The sequence below is a fragment of the Haliotis rubra genome, unplaced genomic scaffold, assembly GCF_003918875.1.
Source record: "Haliotis rubra isolate DU_JTF1 unplaced genomic scaffold, ASM391887v1 Scf349, whole genome shotgun sequence".
Taxonomy (NCBI): Eukaryota; Metazoa; Mollusca; class Gastropoda; order Lepetellida; family Haliotidae; genus Haliotis; species Haliotis rubra.
In genome coordinates this window covers 651,998-670,291 of record NW_025767023.1, presented here as the reverse complement: position 1 = coordinate 670,291, position 18,294 = coordinate 651,998, and the positions used below count along the sequence as shown (strand labels likewise).

The 18,294-nt window shown below is 39.8% G+C and overlaps 1 protein-coding gene across 2 annotated transcripts in view; it reads left to right on the top strand.

The window, feature by feature from the left end:
• Positions 1-18,294, top strand: part of LOC124284951 (gelsolin-like protein 2) — a 44,443-nt gene that overhangs the window by 12,626 nt on the left and 13,523 nt on the right. Inside the window, exons 1-10 of one of the 2 annotated variants that reach the window (XM_046721084.1) lie at positions 6,595-6,619; positions 6,703-6,755; positions 7,359-7,439; positions 7,936-8,009; positions 10,564-10,638; positions 12,173-12,244; positions 12,793-12,923; positions 14,735-14,843; positions 16,890-17,000; positions 18,032-18,109. In XM_046721084.1, the coding sequence (XP_046577040.1) occupies positions 6,749-6,755; positions 7,359-7,439; positions 7,936-8,009; positions 10,564-10,638; positions 12,173-12,244; positions 12,793-12,923; positions 14,735-14,843; positions 16,890-17,000; positions 18,032-18,109 (738 nt within the window). In that variant the 5' untranslated portion in view covers positions 6,595-6,619; positions 6,703-6,748. Of the gene's footprint in view, positions 1-6,594; positions 6,620-6,702; positions 6,756-7,358; positions 7,440-7,935; positions 8,010-10,563; positions 10,639-12,172; positions 12,245-12,792; positions 12,924-14,734; positions 14,844-16,889; positions 17,001-18,031; positions 18,110-18,294 lie in introns of those variants that run through there. The other variant, XM_046721083.1, reaches the window with a different exon arrangement.

Genomic DNA, 18,294 nt, shown 5'->3' with positions numbered 1-18,294 from the left:
TTAATCTTTGGAGGAATTGCTTATGCGTTAATTGCTAACCCTGCAAAATAGAACAAGGCTGACTCCCTTTAATGAATGGATTATGTATTATTATTATCCTGTCTAAAGAAATGTTTCAAGCTTTAAAATTTGTTCATGCCATTCAACTTATAATGTCTGAATGTAATAATACATGTATCAGCAGTGCATACTGTACATGCTGAGTTAATGAAGGAATGTCTCGTAGAATGAATAGATTGTAACTGGATTAAAAGTGTATAATTTTAACTGTTTTGGATGACTGAAATAGTTCAAGTGGCAAATAGTGTTTAATGTCCACCCAACACTTTTGAGACAAGACTGTAAAATTTTATCTGTGTACATGCTCCGTTAAAAATTTAATACCTCCTCAAAACTTTGGTTACAATTTTAAGCCCAGACCAATTTTATTTCTTGTTTTACAGATTTTTGTCCTCAGGAAACCTAAAGGCAGGAGGGAGAAATCACCAGTCAAAGTAATTTTCCTTTTAGATGCTAAAAGTGTTTTATTTTGGGCAATTTATGATGTGTATATGGGGCAAAAAAACAATTTAAAAGAATTTTGAGTGTAAGTTTACATTTTTTGCCAACAAAAACATTAGGATTTTATTTTTTGGAAGGGGAAAATTAATTTATATTTATTTTTTTTATTCTTGATAAAATAGGACTGGCGAGCTGTAAAACAAGAAATAGAATTGGTCTGGCCTTACATTGACTTTTACACAAGTTACAATCTCGTCTCATTCAAGGGGATAAACCAATCCCTCAGGGGCCATGGGGTAACCTAGTGGTTAAAGCGTTCACTCTTCACACCAAAGACCCGGGTTCGATTCCCCACATGGGTACAATGTATGAAGCCCATTTCTTGTGTCCCCCACAATGATATTGCCTGAATATTGCTAAAAGCAGTGTATAAGTAAACTCACTCACACACCAATCCCATGCTAGGAATCTGGAGGCATGTTTGGTCCAGCTGTCCAAGTTGCTATGCAGAGTTGCCTCCCTTTGGTGCACCAGAAACTTATGATATTGGTTTGAATTATGGTTCTCTCTGATTATGATTCTAGGTTTGTCAGCATGATCCCTGTGCCTGTGGGTAATACAGATGTGGTAAACGTCAGATACCTGAAATGATTTAAGCTTTCTTTCCAATTAATCTGACAGGCCATGATACTAAGATAAATGGCAATATACTCATTCACTCACTGTAACTCACTTATCTGTACAAGAAATATTAAATGATATAAATATTTGTGGAGTTCTGCTTACTTTACGTTTATGATTAACATATTTATTGACTTTACAATCATTCTATTTTCACACTGCATTAAATAACCAGATGATTGGAGAACAATAATTGTTTGTCTAAGGACCAATAAAGTGTTTTTTAATATGTCTGAATGTTTTATCACAAATGAAATAACCTTGTCAAGACAGACACACATACTGTACAAAGCATGTACAGTACAGATTATTGATGAGCAGATTTATTGGAGGTTGCTATGGAGATGTCATGTTCATACCGCGTGATCTTATTATGGGATACGCCCTTCACATAGTGACAGTGTTAGACGGGATGTATTGCTTTGATATGTTTACTCTGTAGTAATAACAATTTTAGTATGTGCAGTTAATATCGGGCCCAGTATAATTTGAATCTTATCTGTGTTGTAGCAAGAGAGGAAGGTGAGAGTTATGTTCCTTCTATTATTCTTATATTTCATTACATATTTTAAATTTTTTGTGACCCGTGAAGATCCGGGTTAGAATTGATCTTCAGTAACCCATACTCGTCATGTGAGGCGACTGATGGGATCAGGTGGTCAGGCTCGCTGACTTGGTTGACATGTCACTGTGTCCCAGTTGTGTAGATAGATGCTCATGCTGTTGGTCACAGGATTGTCTGGTCCAGACTCGATTATTTACAGACCACCTTCATACAGCTGGAATATTGCTGAGTGTGGCGTAAAATTGAACTCACTCACTCGCTAATAACTTTTTGAATGCTCTACGATTTTGAGGTTACAAACGATATATCCTGTATTAACATGCACTGAACACAAATGCATGTTGATGTTATGAAAAGATCTTGTGACCACATTGTGGAAAACATGAATGAAAAATAATAATTTACCATTTTAAATATCACAAGATTTTAATCAAAGCTTTCACTATTTCTGTGTTCTGCAGCCAGAAGCAAGGACAGAGATAATTTTAAAAAACGAAGTTGAACTTGTTTTTTTTCCCAAATCTAGTATAATAATAATGTTACTTAAAACACTGGTCTGAACTTTGGAGGTATCAGTTGTCCTGGGTAAGAATAGGCCCCTATCAATCTATTCAGGTTGTAATGACCAAATGGATGATGATTGATTGAGTTTATACATACCAGGATGACATGGATCTTTGCTCAGCATATCGATCACTAGATTCTGGTTCAGACTTGATGTGTTTACAAGCTGTTTTTATATAACTGGAATAATGATGCAGCACTAACAAACAAACAAACAAACAAACAAACAAACGTCAACCCCTTATATAGAGTTCGAGGATTTGCAAAACAGAAATTATTTACTCACTCCTCTTTAGGAGAGAAATTTTATAAACCTAACATTCAATATACTTAGTAAACAGTTATCAAACCTGTGCACATAATTAGGAGATCAACATGCTGTGTTGGAAAATCAAAGGTATATAACAAAATTATAATAGCTCTAAATTTGATTTAAAACCGAACGCGTAGTGTTATAATAACTCAATATTAGCCTAATCAAGTAATTAGATTGTGAAACAAAATTTCCCTGAAACTATCATAAAATAAGTCCAATCTTAAACAATTTTTTTTTCACATTTTCCAACACAGTACGTTTATGTCCATTCTACCATTATCGCGCTAAGATTAAAAAAAAATACATACTGTGTTGGAAAATCAGAGGTATATAACGTGATTATATACCTCTGAATGCCTTTGATTATACAATCAGAATCCAGTTTTTACTGAAGTCATGACAGAATTTGTAACATGTGCAAGGGACAAAATACTTTGTGCAGGGTTTTTCGTGATTCACAAATGTTCGTCAAATACACACAAATGTAGAGAATGAGCGCAGAAAAAAAATTCATTGTGTCCAGAGGGATGCAGAATATTATTCACTGTACCCACAAGACATCTTTGACTTTGCTAAGTGTTTGGTTGTTTCTTTGAGAGCAGTTACATGCATCATTTCACCCATCAGTCCAGATTATCAATGATTCATTCCAGGCTCTACAGAAATTATCAAAACATACAGTTCTCTAATCTGTTACATCACACAGCCCTTATATTGCCTGTAAAGACCCTTTAAACTAATAATTAGGGGTTCCCGGGACACCCATTTGTGGGACTCACGTCAAGGTAAAACTCGGCTTTGCATGTGTTGCTTGTTTTAAACATTTTCCTAGCAAAGTGCACTTTCACACTTCGCCTAGTATAGCTTGTGCAGTGCAGGTGCCCCAGACATCTGGAGGTCAAGGATGGAGGAAGATTGTTCAGCAAACATCACAGCTTTGATGACAAAGGCTTAGCACACCAAATAAACATTCACATTTTAAGGTAAAAATATTGAAAGGTGATCCAGTTCGAATTTTAATAAAAGCAATGAAGGATGTGTAATAGCACAAGGAAAAACCTGGAATGCATGTTCACGGAGTTATTTCCAGTTTCACCTGTTTCAGGCCAATTAAGTCGATGACTAACATGCATACCCTTCGTGTTGTAGCATATGGCCAGTGGCCAAATTACTTTCTTTAGGTTTTTAGACAAATGTTAGTGGAGTTGATCCTATGAATAGGTTAAAGTCTGAGGTTTTAGTTGAGGTCGTAAAACTTGGGTGAAGTAGTGACCAAGCTAGTTTTTTTATGTTTTTTTGTTTGCTTGTTGTTTAACACTGCTCTCAGCAGTATTCCAGCTATATGGTGGCGGTCTGTAAATAATCAAGTCTGGACCAGAAAATCCAGTGACCATGAGCATCGATATACACAATTGGGATACGATGACATGTGTTAACCAAGTCAGTGAGCCTGAGTGAGTGAGTTTAGTTTTACGCCGCACTCAGCAATATTCCAGCTATATGGTGGGGGTCTGTAAATAATCGAGTCTGGACCAGACAATCCAGTGATCAACAGCATGAGCATCGATCTGTGCAATTGGGAACCGATGACATGTGTCAACCAAATCAGCGAGCCTGACAAACCGATCCGTTAGTTGCCTCCTACGACAAGCAAAGTCGCCTTTTGTGGCAAGCATGGGTTGCTGAAGACCTATTCTACCCCGGAATAACCCGATCCTGTTAGTCACCTCTTACGTCAAGCATGGGTTGTTAAAAACTAGCTCGTAAAGCATAGTACTTTTGTTCCACTATGCGGCGAATATAATGCATGTACAAAATATTGACTTATGAATATTGATATTGGTTTGCAAATGCAATAAGAAGTGAGTTGTTTGCGTATTATACAGTATATTCATTGAAACAATGTTTGACATGTTTTGACTATAATGTCAGTGGTACATTACCAGGGCAATGAACAGTGACCACATCACTGTCAAATTTAATATACAGGTTTGTTGACAATTATTCTGTTTGGCCTGGGTGTACAAGGGTGGAAATAACTTTAAAATTGCTAGTGTACTCAGGTGCAGTGGCACATGTAAAATCACTTGCCCTGATCATTTTTCTACTATACCGGCCGTTCTCTTGTTGCTTTTTTAAATAAACAACATTATTAACATTGGAAAGTCAACTGGACACCGGAACAGCGTGATATACAAATTTGCTTGCCCGACAGAAAAAAACACTGGATGTGGACGTCGGGCAATGGGTTATTTCCACCCCTGGTGTATTCCATTATTCATATATCACTTTCATTAACAGCACCCAAATTTCGAAAAAGGAAGGTAAAAATATTCCTTGAATATGAATATTTGATATGAGTGATCATGAATTGTGAATTGAATTCATGAAAGAATATGACTTTATTCACCAAATATAGAGTGAATTGTAACAGCCCTTTTGTTATTGATGATCTCTTGAAAAGAAACTGTTAATATTGGTGTTCATGTGTTCACTGGGTTGTGTGGTCGAGACTTGATTATTAACAGACGACCAAGAATGATTGTGACTCAACAACAAACAACTGTTTGATAGACATTGCTCAGAAGTTGCCGGAAGGAGTAGACTAACTTTATGAATAACCATTTCTTAAATTTACTTTAATAGCTACATATCTACCAAAACCTTGCTGTTACAGTAAAATATAGAGGTTGCTAATCGTATATTGGGTCTGCTGTAATGAACAAACAACATTGTTTTCTTTCATTTTGTGAAATTTATATTTGTGAAATTTGTGGCTGTTAGATTTATGGACGTGAAATTCATGATAGAGGTTGCTAATCGTATATTGGGTCTGCTGTAATGAACAAACAACATTGTTTTCTTTCATTTTGTGAAATTTATATTTGTGAAATTTGTGGCTGTTAGATTTATGGACGTGAAATTCATGATTGTGAAATCCATGGTTGTAAAATTCATGGTTGTGACTTCTGATGTATTTTTTCAGTGAAAAGAGTCATTGAATCAGGAATAATTCAGGAAGACATTGAAGTCTGCATCACGGATGTGCAATTGATGTATCTTCTAGTAGTTCTTCCTTGTGGCCTCTGTCCTCTGTTAATTGTTTATATTGTCATCAAATCTTCCTGATGCAAAGGGTAGCTTGAAGTTGACTTGGCACGATGAACTTGTTGGTGTACTTGAGAACACTACAGTCAGTTGATGTACACAGGACTTGTTAAGTCCATGAGTGAGAGTGAGTGAGTGAGTTGGGTTTTACACCGCTTTTAGCAAAGTTCCAGTAATATCATGGCGGGGGACACCAGAAATGGGCTTCACACATTGTACCCATGTGGGGGATCAAACCCAGATCTTCAGCGTGATGAGTGAACGCTTTAACCACTAGGCTATGAATCACAGCAGGGGCAATGTATCTGGTGTGCTCAGAAAACCTTGGATATTTTGTCTTCTATTATGTTGATATGTTCATGAAATATCTGACACTGTTTGTATGAGCTGGTATTTAGATGGGTTTATTTAGTTCAGTGGACAGTGGGTTTGTTAGCTGCACACACGAACTGGGTTTGATGCTGAGGTCAGTTTGCTGTCCATTATTGGAATTCCTTCATGATTCAGAACAGCTAAACATTCCATGTCCTTCATATTTATCTCTGTCATGTTAACTTTAGACGAGTAGGCGGTCCATTCTGTTTCATTCACTTGAATTCGCAATGATGTTCATAAATCTCCATTTTCATAATAGCAAGCCGTTAAACAAGGAGTGTTGCACACCAGCCACACCGGGAACTGTGGGCAGTGATAAGATACTGAACTGTCAAATCTTATGTGTGAAATGTCTGGCCCGGGGCTTGTACAGTTTACTCAGTGATTCTCAAGCTCCCATCCGCCATCGAGGTCATGTGACCTCGCTCAAACAGAGGAGGCGTGGTCATAGCTTTTTAATGAGGTCAGGTGTATCAGAATAGCTCTGGCTTTGCTGAAGCTCGGACTCTGTAAGTCTTGCTCTTGTTTGACCATTGATCTGGATGTTGACTATGTGGGGTAAATGTTTGATTAGTTTGTGTTTCTGTTCCAGATTTGTTAACTGTTTCTGAACGAAGTCATTCATCACCTACTCAATCATGAGAGGTAAGGAGTCATTCATTGTACAGGGATTGGGATAGAGAACTTTGACAATGGGCCATTATCAGGATTATTAGCCATTTTCTGAATTTAGAATGGGCCATTGCCCGTGTATCAATAGTAAACTTCAAAATTTTATTGTTTATTCTAATGTGCAAAATAGCCCATGGCCCCTGCCTTCCCAATCCCTGATTGTGTCTAGTCTTTTTCACAGTCGTCTCATCTCAAACATGTTATGTTAAGCGTTAGAATGATGATATTGTCAGTGTATTGTAGATTTCACTTCATTAAGCATCTTTGAAACATTCTGAATCTGACTTTATCATATTATTATTATTATGTTGTTGAGAGTTTGTGTGCTTCTAACTCTAGTCCAGATTTTCGAATTAGATCTGCCCAACATATCATAAGGGCTTGGTAGTAATCAAATATGAAAGATTTTTTGATTATTTTCAGTTTAATCTTCTTTTATTTTGAGATGGCAGTAGACTTATTCTGGATAAGGGCTCATGTTTCTTGCCAATGAAGTGATACTAATATCTGTAAAAGAAAGAAAAGACTCATCCAGTGTAATTGTATCTCAGTATGTGCAAACATGTTATTTTTCAGGATTAGTGAAAGCCAAGAAATATGACTGGAAGGATTCCAACATGGCTCTATTTGGCTCCGACACGGAAAAGCAGGTCAAAAGTAAGTCTCACTTAAATATGTACTGTCGTCATACGTTGCTAATCAAGTCATTCTGGTTTCAAATTTTTCCAAGTGAGCTTGGTATTTGTTTAGTTTTGTTGAGATTTCTGATTTAAAAAAAATAATTCTATTGTTATTCTTTCCCCGTGAAAATTTCTTTGTTTGATATTTCATATATTATTTTCCGCATGATGTATAAACAGCCAGAACCCAGTATGTAGTGGTTTGGTAGACTCACTTCTGATGAATAGTTGAGCATGCTGTTATTTGAGAATAACCAATACACACTGCCAACAATACACCTACTGAACCCAATGCTTTCCAAGGGAGATTACTCCAATGAAAGTAGGTGACTCTCATGTATAGAGCCTGAATGCATAGGGAATTGGAAGTTTGAAGTTTTAAGTTTGAAACAGTTTTCTAATGCAAAGCGTTTGGGCCATTCTCCATTCTTGACCTTGTCAACTACTTGCTAAAAGTCTGTTTCCTGTTCCAGAGGAATCTGCAGAGTCAGAACCTGCTTGGCAGGGAGCAGGGCAGGAGCCAAGCCTGAAGATCTGGAGGATTGAGGTTTGTAGGCAAAGGCAGGGTTTAATAAGAAGATTGTGTTTTGTAGGCAAAGGCAGGGTTTAATAGGAGGGTGGAGGTTTGTAGGCAAAGGCAGAGTTTAATAGGAGGATTGAGGTTTGTAGGCAAAGGCAGGGTTTAATAGGAGGGTGGAGGTTTGTAGGCAAAGGCAGGGTTAAATAGGAGGGTGGAGGTTTGTTAAATAGGAGGGTGGAGGTTTGTGGGCAAGGCAGGGTTTAATAGGAGGGTGGAGGTTTGTAGGCAAAGGCAGGGTTTAATAGGAGGGTGGAGGTTTGAGGGTTTGGCAGGCAAAGGCAGGGTTTAGGGGTAGGAGGGTGGAGGTTTGTAGGCAAAGGCAGGGTTTAATAGGAGGGTGGAGGTTTGTAGGCAAAGGCAAAGGCAGGGTTTAATTTGGAATAGGAGGGTGGAGGTTTGTAGGCAAAGGCAGGGTTAAATAGGAGGGTGGAGGTTTGTAGGCAAAGGCAGGGTTAAATAGGAGGGTGGAGGTTTGTAGGCAAAGGCAGGGTTAAATAGGAGGGTGGAGGTTTGTAGGCAAAGGCAGGGAGTTTAATAGGAGGGTGGAGGAGGGTGGAGGTTTGTAGGCAGGGTTAAATAGGAGGTTTGGAGGCAGGGGTTGTAGGCAAAGGCAGGGCAGGGTTAAATAGGAGGGGAGGTTTGTAGAAAGGCAGGGTTTAATAGGAGGGTGGAGGTTTGTCGGCAAAGGCAGGGTTTAATAGGAGGGTGGAGGTTTGTAGGCAAAGGCAGGGTTTAATAGGAGGGTGGAGGTTTGTAGGCAAAGGCAGGGTTTAATAGGAGGATTGTGGTTTGTAGGCAAAGGCAGGGTTAAATAGGAGGGTGGAGGTTTGTAGGCAAAGGCAGGGTTAAATAGGAGGGTGGAGGTTTGTAGGCAAAAGGCAGGGTTAAATAGGAGGGTGGAGGTTTGTAGGCAAAAGAGTTTAATAGGAGGGGGTGGATTGTGGTTTGGCAAAGGCAGGGTTTAATAGGAGGGTGGAGGTTTGGCCAGAGGCGCAAAGGCAGGGTTAAATAGGAGGGTTGAGGTTTGTAGGCAAAATAGGCAGGGGAGGTTAAATAGGAGGGTGGAGGTTTGTAGGCAAAAGGCAGGAGGTTAAATAGGAGGGTGGAGGTTTGGTTTGAGGCAAAGGCAGGGTTTAATAGGAGGAGGATTGTGGTTTGGCAGGGTTGGCAAAGGCAGGGTTTAATAGGAGGGTGGAGGTTTGTAGGCAAAGGCAGGGTTTAATAGGAGGGTGGAGGTTTGTAGGCAAAGGCAGGGTTTAATAGGAGGATTGTGGTTTGTAGGCAAAGGCAGGGTTAAATAGGAGGGTTGAGGTTTGTACGCAAAGGCAGGGTTTAATAGGAGGGTGGAGGTTTGTAGGCAAAGGCAGGGTTAAATAGGAGGGTGGAGGTGGATAGGACAGTGTCCGACACAGTCAGTGTTTAAAAGGCAGTTGGAGGCTGGTAGACAAAGTCAGGCTTTAATGGAATGGTCGTAGTGGGTAGGTGAGTCAGACATTAGTAGGATCGTGGAGGTGAGTAGGAGACAGTCAGACATTAGTAGGATCGTGGAGGTGGGTAGGTGACAGTCAGACATTGGTAGGATCGTGGAGGTGGGTAGGTGACAATCAGACATTAGTAGGATCGTGGAGGTAGGTAGGTGACAGTCAGACATTAGTAGGATCGTGGAGGTGGGTAGGTGACAGTCAGACATTGGTAGGATCGTGGAGGTGGGTAGGTGACAGTCAGACATTAGTAGGATCGTGGAGGTGGGTAGGTGACAGTCAGACAGTAGTAGGATCGTGGAGGTGGGTAGGTGAGAGTCAGGGTTTAAGAGGATGGTGATGAATGACTGAATGAATAATACTGATAATGATGGCAATAATCGGTGAAAAGCATGATAATTATGTGGACCTCACCTTTGAAACGTCTCACTTGCATCCCAAATACACTTTTGTCTGGCTCCCCATTGTTCTTGGTGCCCTTGGTTTTGTACCTCCTCTCTTGGTGCAGACCAGGAGGGTGCCTGTGTCATTCTGGGCAATGCAGTAGGCTTCAGTGTTGGGGAATCTACATATTCTCTGAAAAATTCTTGGTGGGTTCAACTTGGCAGTGGTTCCTGGTAGATTTGGTTGGTTGGTTTGTTGTTTACGCCACACTCAGCAATATTCCATCTATGTGGCAGGGGTCTATAAATAATCAAGTCTGGACCAGACAATCCAGTGATCAACAGCATGCACATTGATCTACACATTTGGGATACGATGACATGTGTCACCAAGTCAGAGAACCTGACCGCCCAATCCCGTTAGTCGCCTCTTACGACAAGCATGGGTTGCTGAAGACCAATTCTAACCTGGATCTTCACAGGGTGCTTCCTGGGAGATCCCATTCACTGTCTGAGATCCATGTACAGCAGGCAAGGGCCCTGAGCTGATGATCAGCCTAACCAGCCTGACTGTGCCAGGACCAATGAACCCTCTTTGTTGCATTCGTGTATTCCGACTTGTGAAGCGTAATAATTTGCCCCATTTTATGTCAACAGCAATTTGAAGTCAAAGACTGGCCTGAAGAGGATTATGGTGAATTCTTCAATGGTGATTCATACATCATCCTCAATGTGAGTAGCTAATGCATCATCAAAACAGTTATCATCATCAGTCAATCTCTATACAGAGTTACCCCCCTTAGATGTGCCAGGAACCTGTTATCACAGACATGAATCCAAGTTTCACCTTGATTATGTTTCAAGTCGTCAGTTCCTATAGCCATGCCTGTAGGTTTCTCCAAATTGGAAAGTATCAACGACACACATTTCTCCATGATTTCCTCCAATATTTATCTGATATGCCTTCATATGAATGAACTACATTTCAAGGCAACATTAAACCAAACACATCAGGGGTGGAAATAACCCATTACCCGACGTCCGAGTCCAGTATTTTTCTCTGTCGGGCAAGCAAATTTGTATATCACACTGTACCGGTGTCCAGTTGAGTTTCCAATGTTAATTATGTTGTTTATTTAAAAAATCAACAAGAAAATGGACGGTATAGTGGAAAAATTATCAGGGCAAGTGATTTTACATGTGCCACTGTACCGAGTACACTAGCAATTTTAAAGTTATTTCCACCCCTGCACATGCTCACAGTTGTAACAACTTTTGTTTATTTATGTCGTTGGAAAAAGGTCATGATGTATCTGGCTAAGCATTTGGGTAGGGTTGCTAAGAATATGACATGCATGGCAGGAGGAAGATCTTTAGGAAATCTCACTGTCCGTCACACATTCATTCAGATATTAATGTTTATTCAGAGGCACAGATAAGCTGCGTATCCGGGTAAAATACGCATAGAAATTTTCCATTACACATTGAAAAATAATTGTTGCGTACCAATTACGCATTTAAAATGTAAGATATGCAAAAAGTTTAAAACAATTGCGTTCGGAATATGTTTGTAAAAATGGCTTGCGTAATGAAAAAGACATCGATTGCTATCAAGTTGTACTGTTTGTATAGGACTAGTGTTGTACTGTCAGTATAGGATGAGTGATTTTTTATGAAATCATTTCCATTATGTTTAAGTTGGTTTTGATTAGGTATGACATGAGGCAGAACATACCTGCTTAGTAAACTTACTCAATGGCATATACTTAGGTGAGTAAAATGACTGAAATAAGCACATATTTGAAATCAGTTGGAAACGGAAAATGAAATACCCACTCAACATTCATAATACCCACTCCAAAAACATACAGGGGGTACAGTACCCACATGAGCTAAATCTTATCTGGAGCTCTGTTTATTGTTCTGTCAGCGATTCTGTTGTAGAATTTATGGCTGAAATTATTGTAGTCAGGGCAGATACAGCTTTTTGAGAAAATGGGGGGTGCACACTTCATTTTCACCTGAGTTTCAATGGTCATTTAACAAACTTTCAGCACAAAAGGGGGGTGCACACCCCCCTCTGTATCCGCCTATGATTGTAGTGATTCTGTCGTAGAATCTATGATTGAAAAGATTATGGCGATACTGAAGTGGACTCAACAACTGAAATGAATGTAGCAATTCTGCCTTATAAGTAGTGACTGCATGACTGTAACTATGCTGTTGAATTAAGGCTGGATATGATCAATTCCTATTTCTATTTCAGACATACAAGGAGGAGGAAACAGAAGAACTCAAATTTGATGTCCATTTCTGGATCGGCAAGAACAGCACTCAGGTATACCTTGTATAGAAAAATGCAATGTACTGGCACCCGTGAAGATGCGGGTTAGAACTGGTCCTCAGCAACCCATGCTTGTCGTAAGAGGCGACTAATGGGATTGGGTGGCCAGGCTCGCTGACTTGGTTGACCCATGTCATCGTATTCCAATTGCACAGATCGATGCTCATAGTATGTTAATCACTGGATTGTTTGGTCCAGACTCGATTATTTACAGACTGCTGCCATATAGATGGAATATTGCTGAGAGTGGCGTAAAACTCAACTCGATCACTCACTAATAACATTTTTAATGTTCTGCGATTTGGGGGTTACAAACAATATATTCTGTATTTACATCCACTGAACACAGATGTAAGTTGATGTTAGAAAGAGATCTTGTGATGACAGCAGAAAATATAATTCTTTACAATTTTAATTTCAACAAGAAACGAAAGAATAAACAAACGAAATTTGTTACTGTTAGGACTTCCTGCATTATAGATTTTTCCCACTCAGGCAATAATTATTTCTTTGGTAACATGAAATACCTGTTTCCTCACCAGGATGAATATGGAACTGTTGCCTACAAGACTGTGGAGCTTGACACGTTCTTGGATGATGCCGCTGTACAACATCGGGAAGTTCAAGGTCACGAATCATCTCTCTTCAAGTCCTACTTCCCACGTGGCATCATGTATGTTTATGCAGTTTCTAAGCACTGCTTTCTACACTAACTCAGATTCTAGTTAGGAGATAAACATCATGTGTTGGCCAATTTCCAGGTGTTATTGAGTATTTGAAGCACGGGAATTCATTTGGAACCGATGGCGTCAGCCGGAGGTTTCAAATGGAATATTCCCGATGCTTCAAATACTCAATAACACCCGGAAATTGGCCAACACATGATGTTTATCGACATTGTAAAACACAAAAAGTAAACCAAAAGCTCCACACACGTTTTTGTGTCTGCACTCATTGACATAGAGTACGGGTACAGCAGTGCAATGTCATCAGCCGGCCGTTTCGGCTGTCTCCCATGGTAGCATCTAGAACTGCTCATTTCTGACGTCATGCGGACTTTACGTCACAATATGATTTGAATGACGTCATCTCAGCTGACGACATAACAATACAATGGTGTGAGCGATGTTTTTATGTATTAATACGCAGCGAATTTCCGGGAATCGAATACCATTTGATCACGTTTTTCAACCAATCAGATTAAGGAGCACAGTGACTTTTGGTTTACAATTATTCTTAACTGTTATTGACCGCCTCCGTGGTGTAGTGGTTTGAGCGTCCGCCCAGAGAGCGGAAGGTCGCGGGTTCGATCCCCGACCGCATCATACCAAAAGACGTTAAAATATGGTACTTGTTGGTTCCTGCCTGGCGCTCGGCATTTATGGGTACAACAAGGACTGGTCGGCTCGGAGTCAGTATAATGTGTCTGAGTGGAGTATTCATGCTTAACTGCAGCATGGTATCTCAGTGAGCAAGCACAATAAAACCAGCTTCAGTCTGGGCTAGTACAAGCAGCCTCACATACACATACACACGCATGCACGTCGTCATATGAGCGAAATATTCTCAAGCGTGACGTTAAACCCAATTTCACCTCACCCCACCTTAACTGTTATTGTTACAATCATTAGTTTCTTATGAAAAAATTGTGCAACCATAGATATAGTTGTTCAGAAATAAAAATTCAGCTCTTTGGAGGCTTCCAGGTTAGAATTGGCCCGCAGGAACCAATGATTGCTTAGTTTGTGACATTGCACTCTGATGGCATGGGTTGTTGCTCATGATACCAATCACTGGATTGTCTAGTCCAGGTTTGATTTATTGCTCCCCACTTTGATAAAGCTGTAAAATTGTTGAGTGTGGCCTTGACAAAACTACTTGACAAAATCCAGGTGAAACCAAATTTATGATGCTTTGTCAAGGTTCTCTTTGTGAGGAAAAGCCATAGAGGAAGTTTTCAATATTCTTCTCTTACAGAAATGTCAATTATTTTATAAATGTTGCATTTTCATATATACTAAGGGAAACAAATAAGGGAACACCGCTTCATGTCAGTGTTGCTTTATTTATTCTCAGATTTCCTCCCACAGCACTATTCAAAGCTGGTGGTGAAAACTGGAAAGTATTGAAGGAACACTTGAATTTTCCTGTGTTCCTTTATTTGTTTCTCTGAGTATATATTCTGGCCCATAAGAAATTCAGGAAAGTACATTGTCGATGTACATGGTTTTAAGTTCAACTAGTGTAGTGTTCTTTCAACTTGGTCATGGTTCTTTTTGTTTTTCTTCTGTCACAGGGGTGGTGGGGTAGCCTGGTGGTTAAAGCGTTCGCTCATCATGCTTGAAGGCCAGGTTCAATTCCCCACGTGGGTGCAATGTGTTAACCCATTTCTGGTGTCCCCCCACTGTGATGTTGCTGGAATATTGCTAAAAGCGGCGTAAAACCATACTCACTCACTCACTCATTTGTCACATCTCTTAACAGGACGATGGAGGGTGGAGCCGCGAGTGGCTTCAGGCATGTGGAGCCAGAGACATACGAACCTCGGCTCCTACACTTCAATGGGAAAGGAAGGAATATTTCTGTCAGGGAGGTAAGTCAATCCTGCTTTGGCAATTGTCACAGTTCTCTGTCTCAGGGTTAATGGATGAGCAGGGCCTTTAATTTAATGTCAATTTCTAAAAGACAGCAGCACGTAAAAAGTTGTATTGGTGAAATATAGTTGACGCAAAGTCGAGATGAGGTGTATAGGGCTCGTAAGTAGGTCACGGCGCTTTACGAGACCTTAGTACTTCCAGTGACAAATAACCTTTCATACCTTTTCGTATTGTCTCCAGGTTGTCAGTTGACAGTAAAGAACTGATAATCCTTGCATGAATAACAAATTTCCGATTTCCAAATTCCAAATTCCATCCCCAAATTCACCAACTATTACGACTGTGACAGCCAAGTATGGTTGTACACTTGGTCCGGTCTAGTACAGTCATATTGGGGGTCGCACGATTCGGAACCAGAACTGGTTCTTGAAGATACTCTTGTCACCGGAAATCTGGTATTGGAAGTAAGCTGGGCCCTGTCTTGCATATCGCAAGTTGGCGCATGAAAAGAGAACCGGGAACCAGCTTAGTACCGGAAGTAGGGCTTCTCGAGACTTACACGCCCTATAAATGCTGATGCAATGGATATTTTCCAGGATAGTAGTGGTGGGTTTCACTGATAGGATGGTAGTGGTGGGTTTCACTGATAGGATGGTAGTGGTGGGTTTCACTGATAGGATGGTAGTGGTGGGTTTCACTGATAGGATAGTTGTGGTGGGTTTCACCAGTGTTGTAAACTCCCCAAAATTTCGGACAGACAACTGGTCTGGTAACTCTCAAAAGTTACCAGACCGGCTGGAAAGTTACCAGTCCAGAATTTTCAGGATTAACAGTGATTTTGAAGCCTATAAAAATCAGTAGGACAAATGTCCTGAGTGGGTGTCTGGCGATAGGCCATTGACCTAAAGCTCTTTTTGACATTTTTTAAATCCCAATGCCATCATATAACTAAATTGTTAATGACATTTAATGTTGCAACTTGGATTCTAGATATACAGCAAAATTAAAAGATCTAATCCCACTGTTGATAAATATGAAATTTATTTTTCTAACATTTTTCAAATAATACAACTACAACTTAAATAAATTGAGTTTTTAATGAAAATTCAAGCATTTATAATGTCCAGAAATATCACAAGAGAAGCAAAAACTATGGCGATATTTTTCAATTTGTGACATGTCATAACATCCCCGTGCCTTTTTCTTTTATATTTTCATATTTACGTAATCAGAAAATTATTAAAAGCCACTGATATCGGGAAATAGGTGACCATACATATTATTTAAGAAATCTTTATATTATAAAGATTTCTTAAATAATATGTATGGTCACCTATTTCCCGATATCAGTGGCTTTCCGTTCGGTAACATGACACAACAACGGAAAATACCTCCGTTTTCGAAGCTTCGTATGAATAACATGCGAGGCGAATCGTTTGATGGCGGGTATCGTTCGAAAGCTCTGAACATCAACAATTGACCATTCTTAATGAGGCCTCATGAATATTCATATCTGTACCAAAACGAGGCTAAATGGGGCAAGGACACAATCGCACAATGGCGACAAAACTCAAGTATACTTCCTGGTTTCAAAATTACGCTGATTCAACAGCCAGACCATGGGGCGTGCAACTTTTTAAAACTGACCGTCCGGTTGCAAAACAGACCGTCCCGGACGATCGGGCAGGCGGGAGTTTGCAACGCTGGTTTCACGGATAGGATAGTTGTGGTGGGTTTCACTGATAGGATAGTTGTGGTGGGTTTCACTGATAGGATAGTTGTGGTGGGTTTCACTGATAGGATGGTAGTGGTGGGTTTCACTGATAGGATAGTTGTGGTGGGTTTCACTGATAGGATGGTAGTGGTGGGTTTCACTGATAGGATGGTAGTGGTGGGTTTCACTGATATTAACATCGTTGTGGGTTTCACTGAAGTGATGGACATATAAACATCATTGATTTAAACTTCTGCCAACATTAAGCTGACATACTTTGTCATAAAAGAGTGTTTGTTCGAATCATCAGTGTCAGTTTGTCCTGTAGGTGACACTCAGCAAGAATTCGCTCAAGTCTTCAGATGTGTACATCCTCGACCTCGGCAAGAGGTTTATCCAGTACAATGGCAGTGGCTGTAACATAATGGAGAAGTCCAAGGTGAGTTTTGTGTAAGAATATGTGTTTGTTCATCTCACTCATTGAGTCATTCAAAGGTTCATGAGGGCAACAGTGGAATACTGTAGACACTTAAGCAGTCACATGTTCCATGTTACCTATTCCTGCTACTTCTAGATGAGGGGTGGCGGGGTAGTCTAGTGGTTAAAGCGTTTGCTCGTCATGCCAAAGACTCGGGTTCCTTTCCACACATGGGTACAATTTGTGAAGCCCATTTCTGGTGTCCCCTGCCCTTATATTGCTGGAATATTGTTAAAAGCGGCGTAAAACCAAACTCGCTCGCTTGCGCTAGTAGCTGAGCAAAACAGCACTACTCTGGCAGCTGACTTAGGACTAATAACTAGACACTGGCATAGATGACATAGATCAATGCATATATTCATTGTAAAACGTAAAATAGAGAATATTGAAAATGATGATGCTGATGTTAGTATAGTCCGTTTGGCTCAAAATCAAACCGATGAATTGCAATCTAACTCGAAAACAACTAAACATAGAATACTCAGTGAAACACTGATCATAATCAAAACATCAAAGACTGCAAAGAGAAGAACAGCCAGCACAAGTGCCGACAAAGTCATTGATTCATTAACCTGTGCTGTGCTGTCTCCATCCTTTCTCGCACACCTGACTGTTCCTCTCTTTGCACCCCTCCCTCGTAACAAATAGTGAACTGTGTCAAAAATTTAATAATAGTTTGTTAAGCAACTGTTTTATTTTTAGGATATAAATTCTGCAAAAATCACAGAGTTGGTCTGATGTTTTGATTATGATCAGTGTTTCATTGAGTACTATATGTTTATTAGTTTTCGAGTTAGATTGCAATTCATCGGTCCGATTTTGAGCCAAATGGACTATAGTTTATTCAGCATGATGATGATGATGATGATGATGATGATGATGGTAGTATATTCACCATCATGATGATGATAATTTTGTTGATATTGGATATATTGTTGATGTTGGTAATGATGTTGATGGTGATTTTGACAATGAAAACATTGTTGTTGCAGGCTATGGAATTTATGGGTAAACTGAAGAATGACAGAGGATCCAGCGATGACACCGTCATCGAGGAGGGCGATGGATGTGTGAGTTTAGACTTCAGCATTCACTACTGAGTCTCACATACTATATGACACAACGTATGAGATAAATGTTTCACCTCTTTAAAGGAAAGCACCACCAATAATACCGTTTTACTCCAGCACACAACATAATCTTGTAGATGTGGCCATTGTGCACACAGAAATATAATTGGCATAAACAGACATGA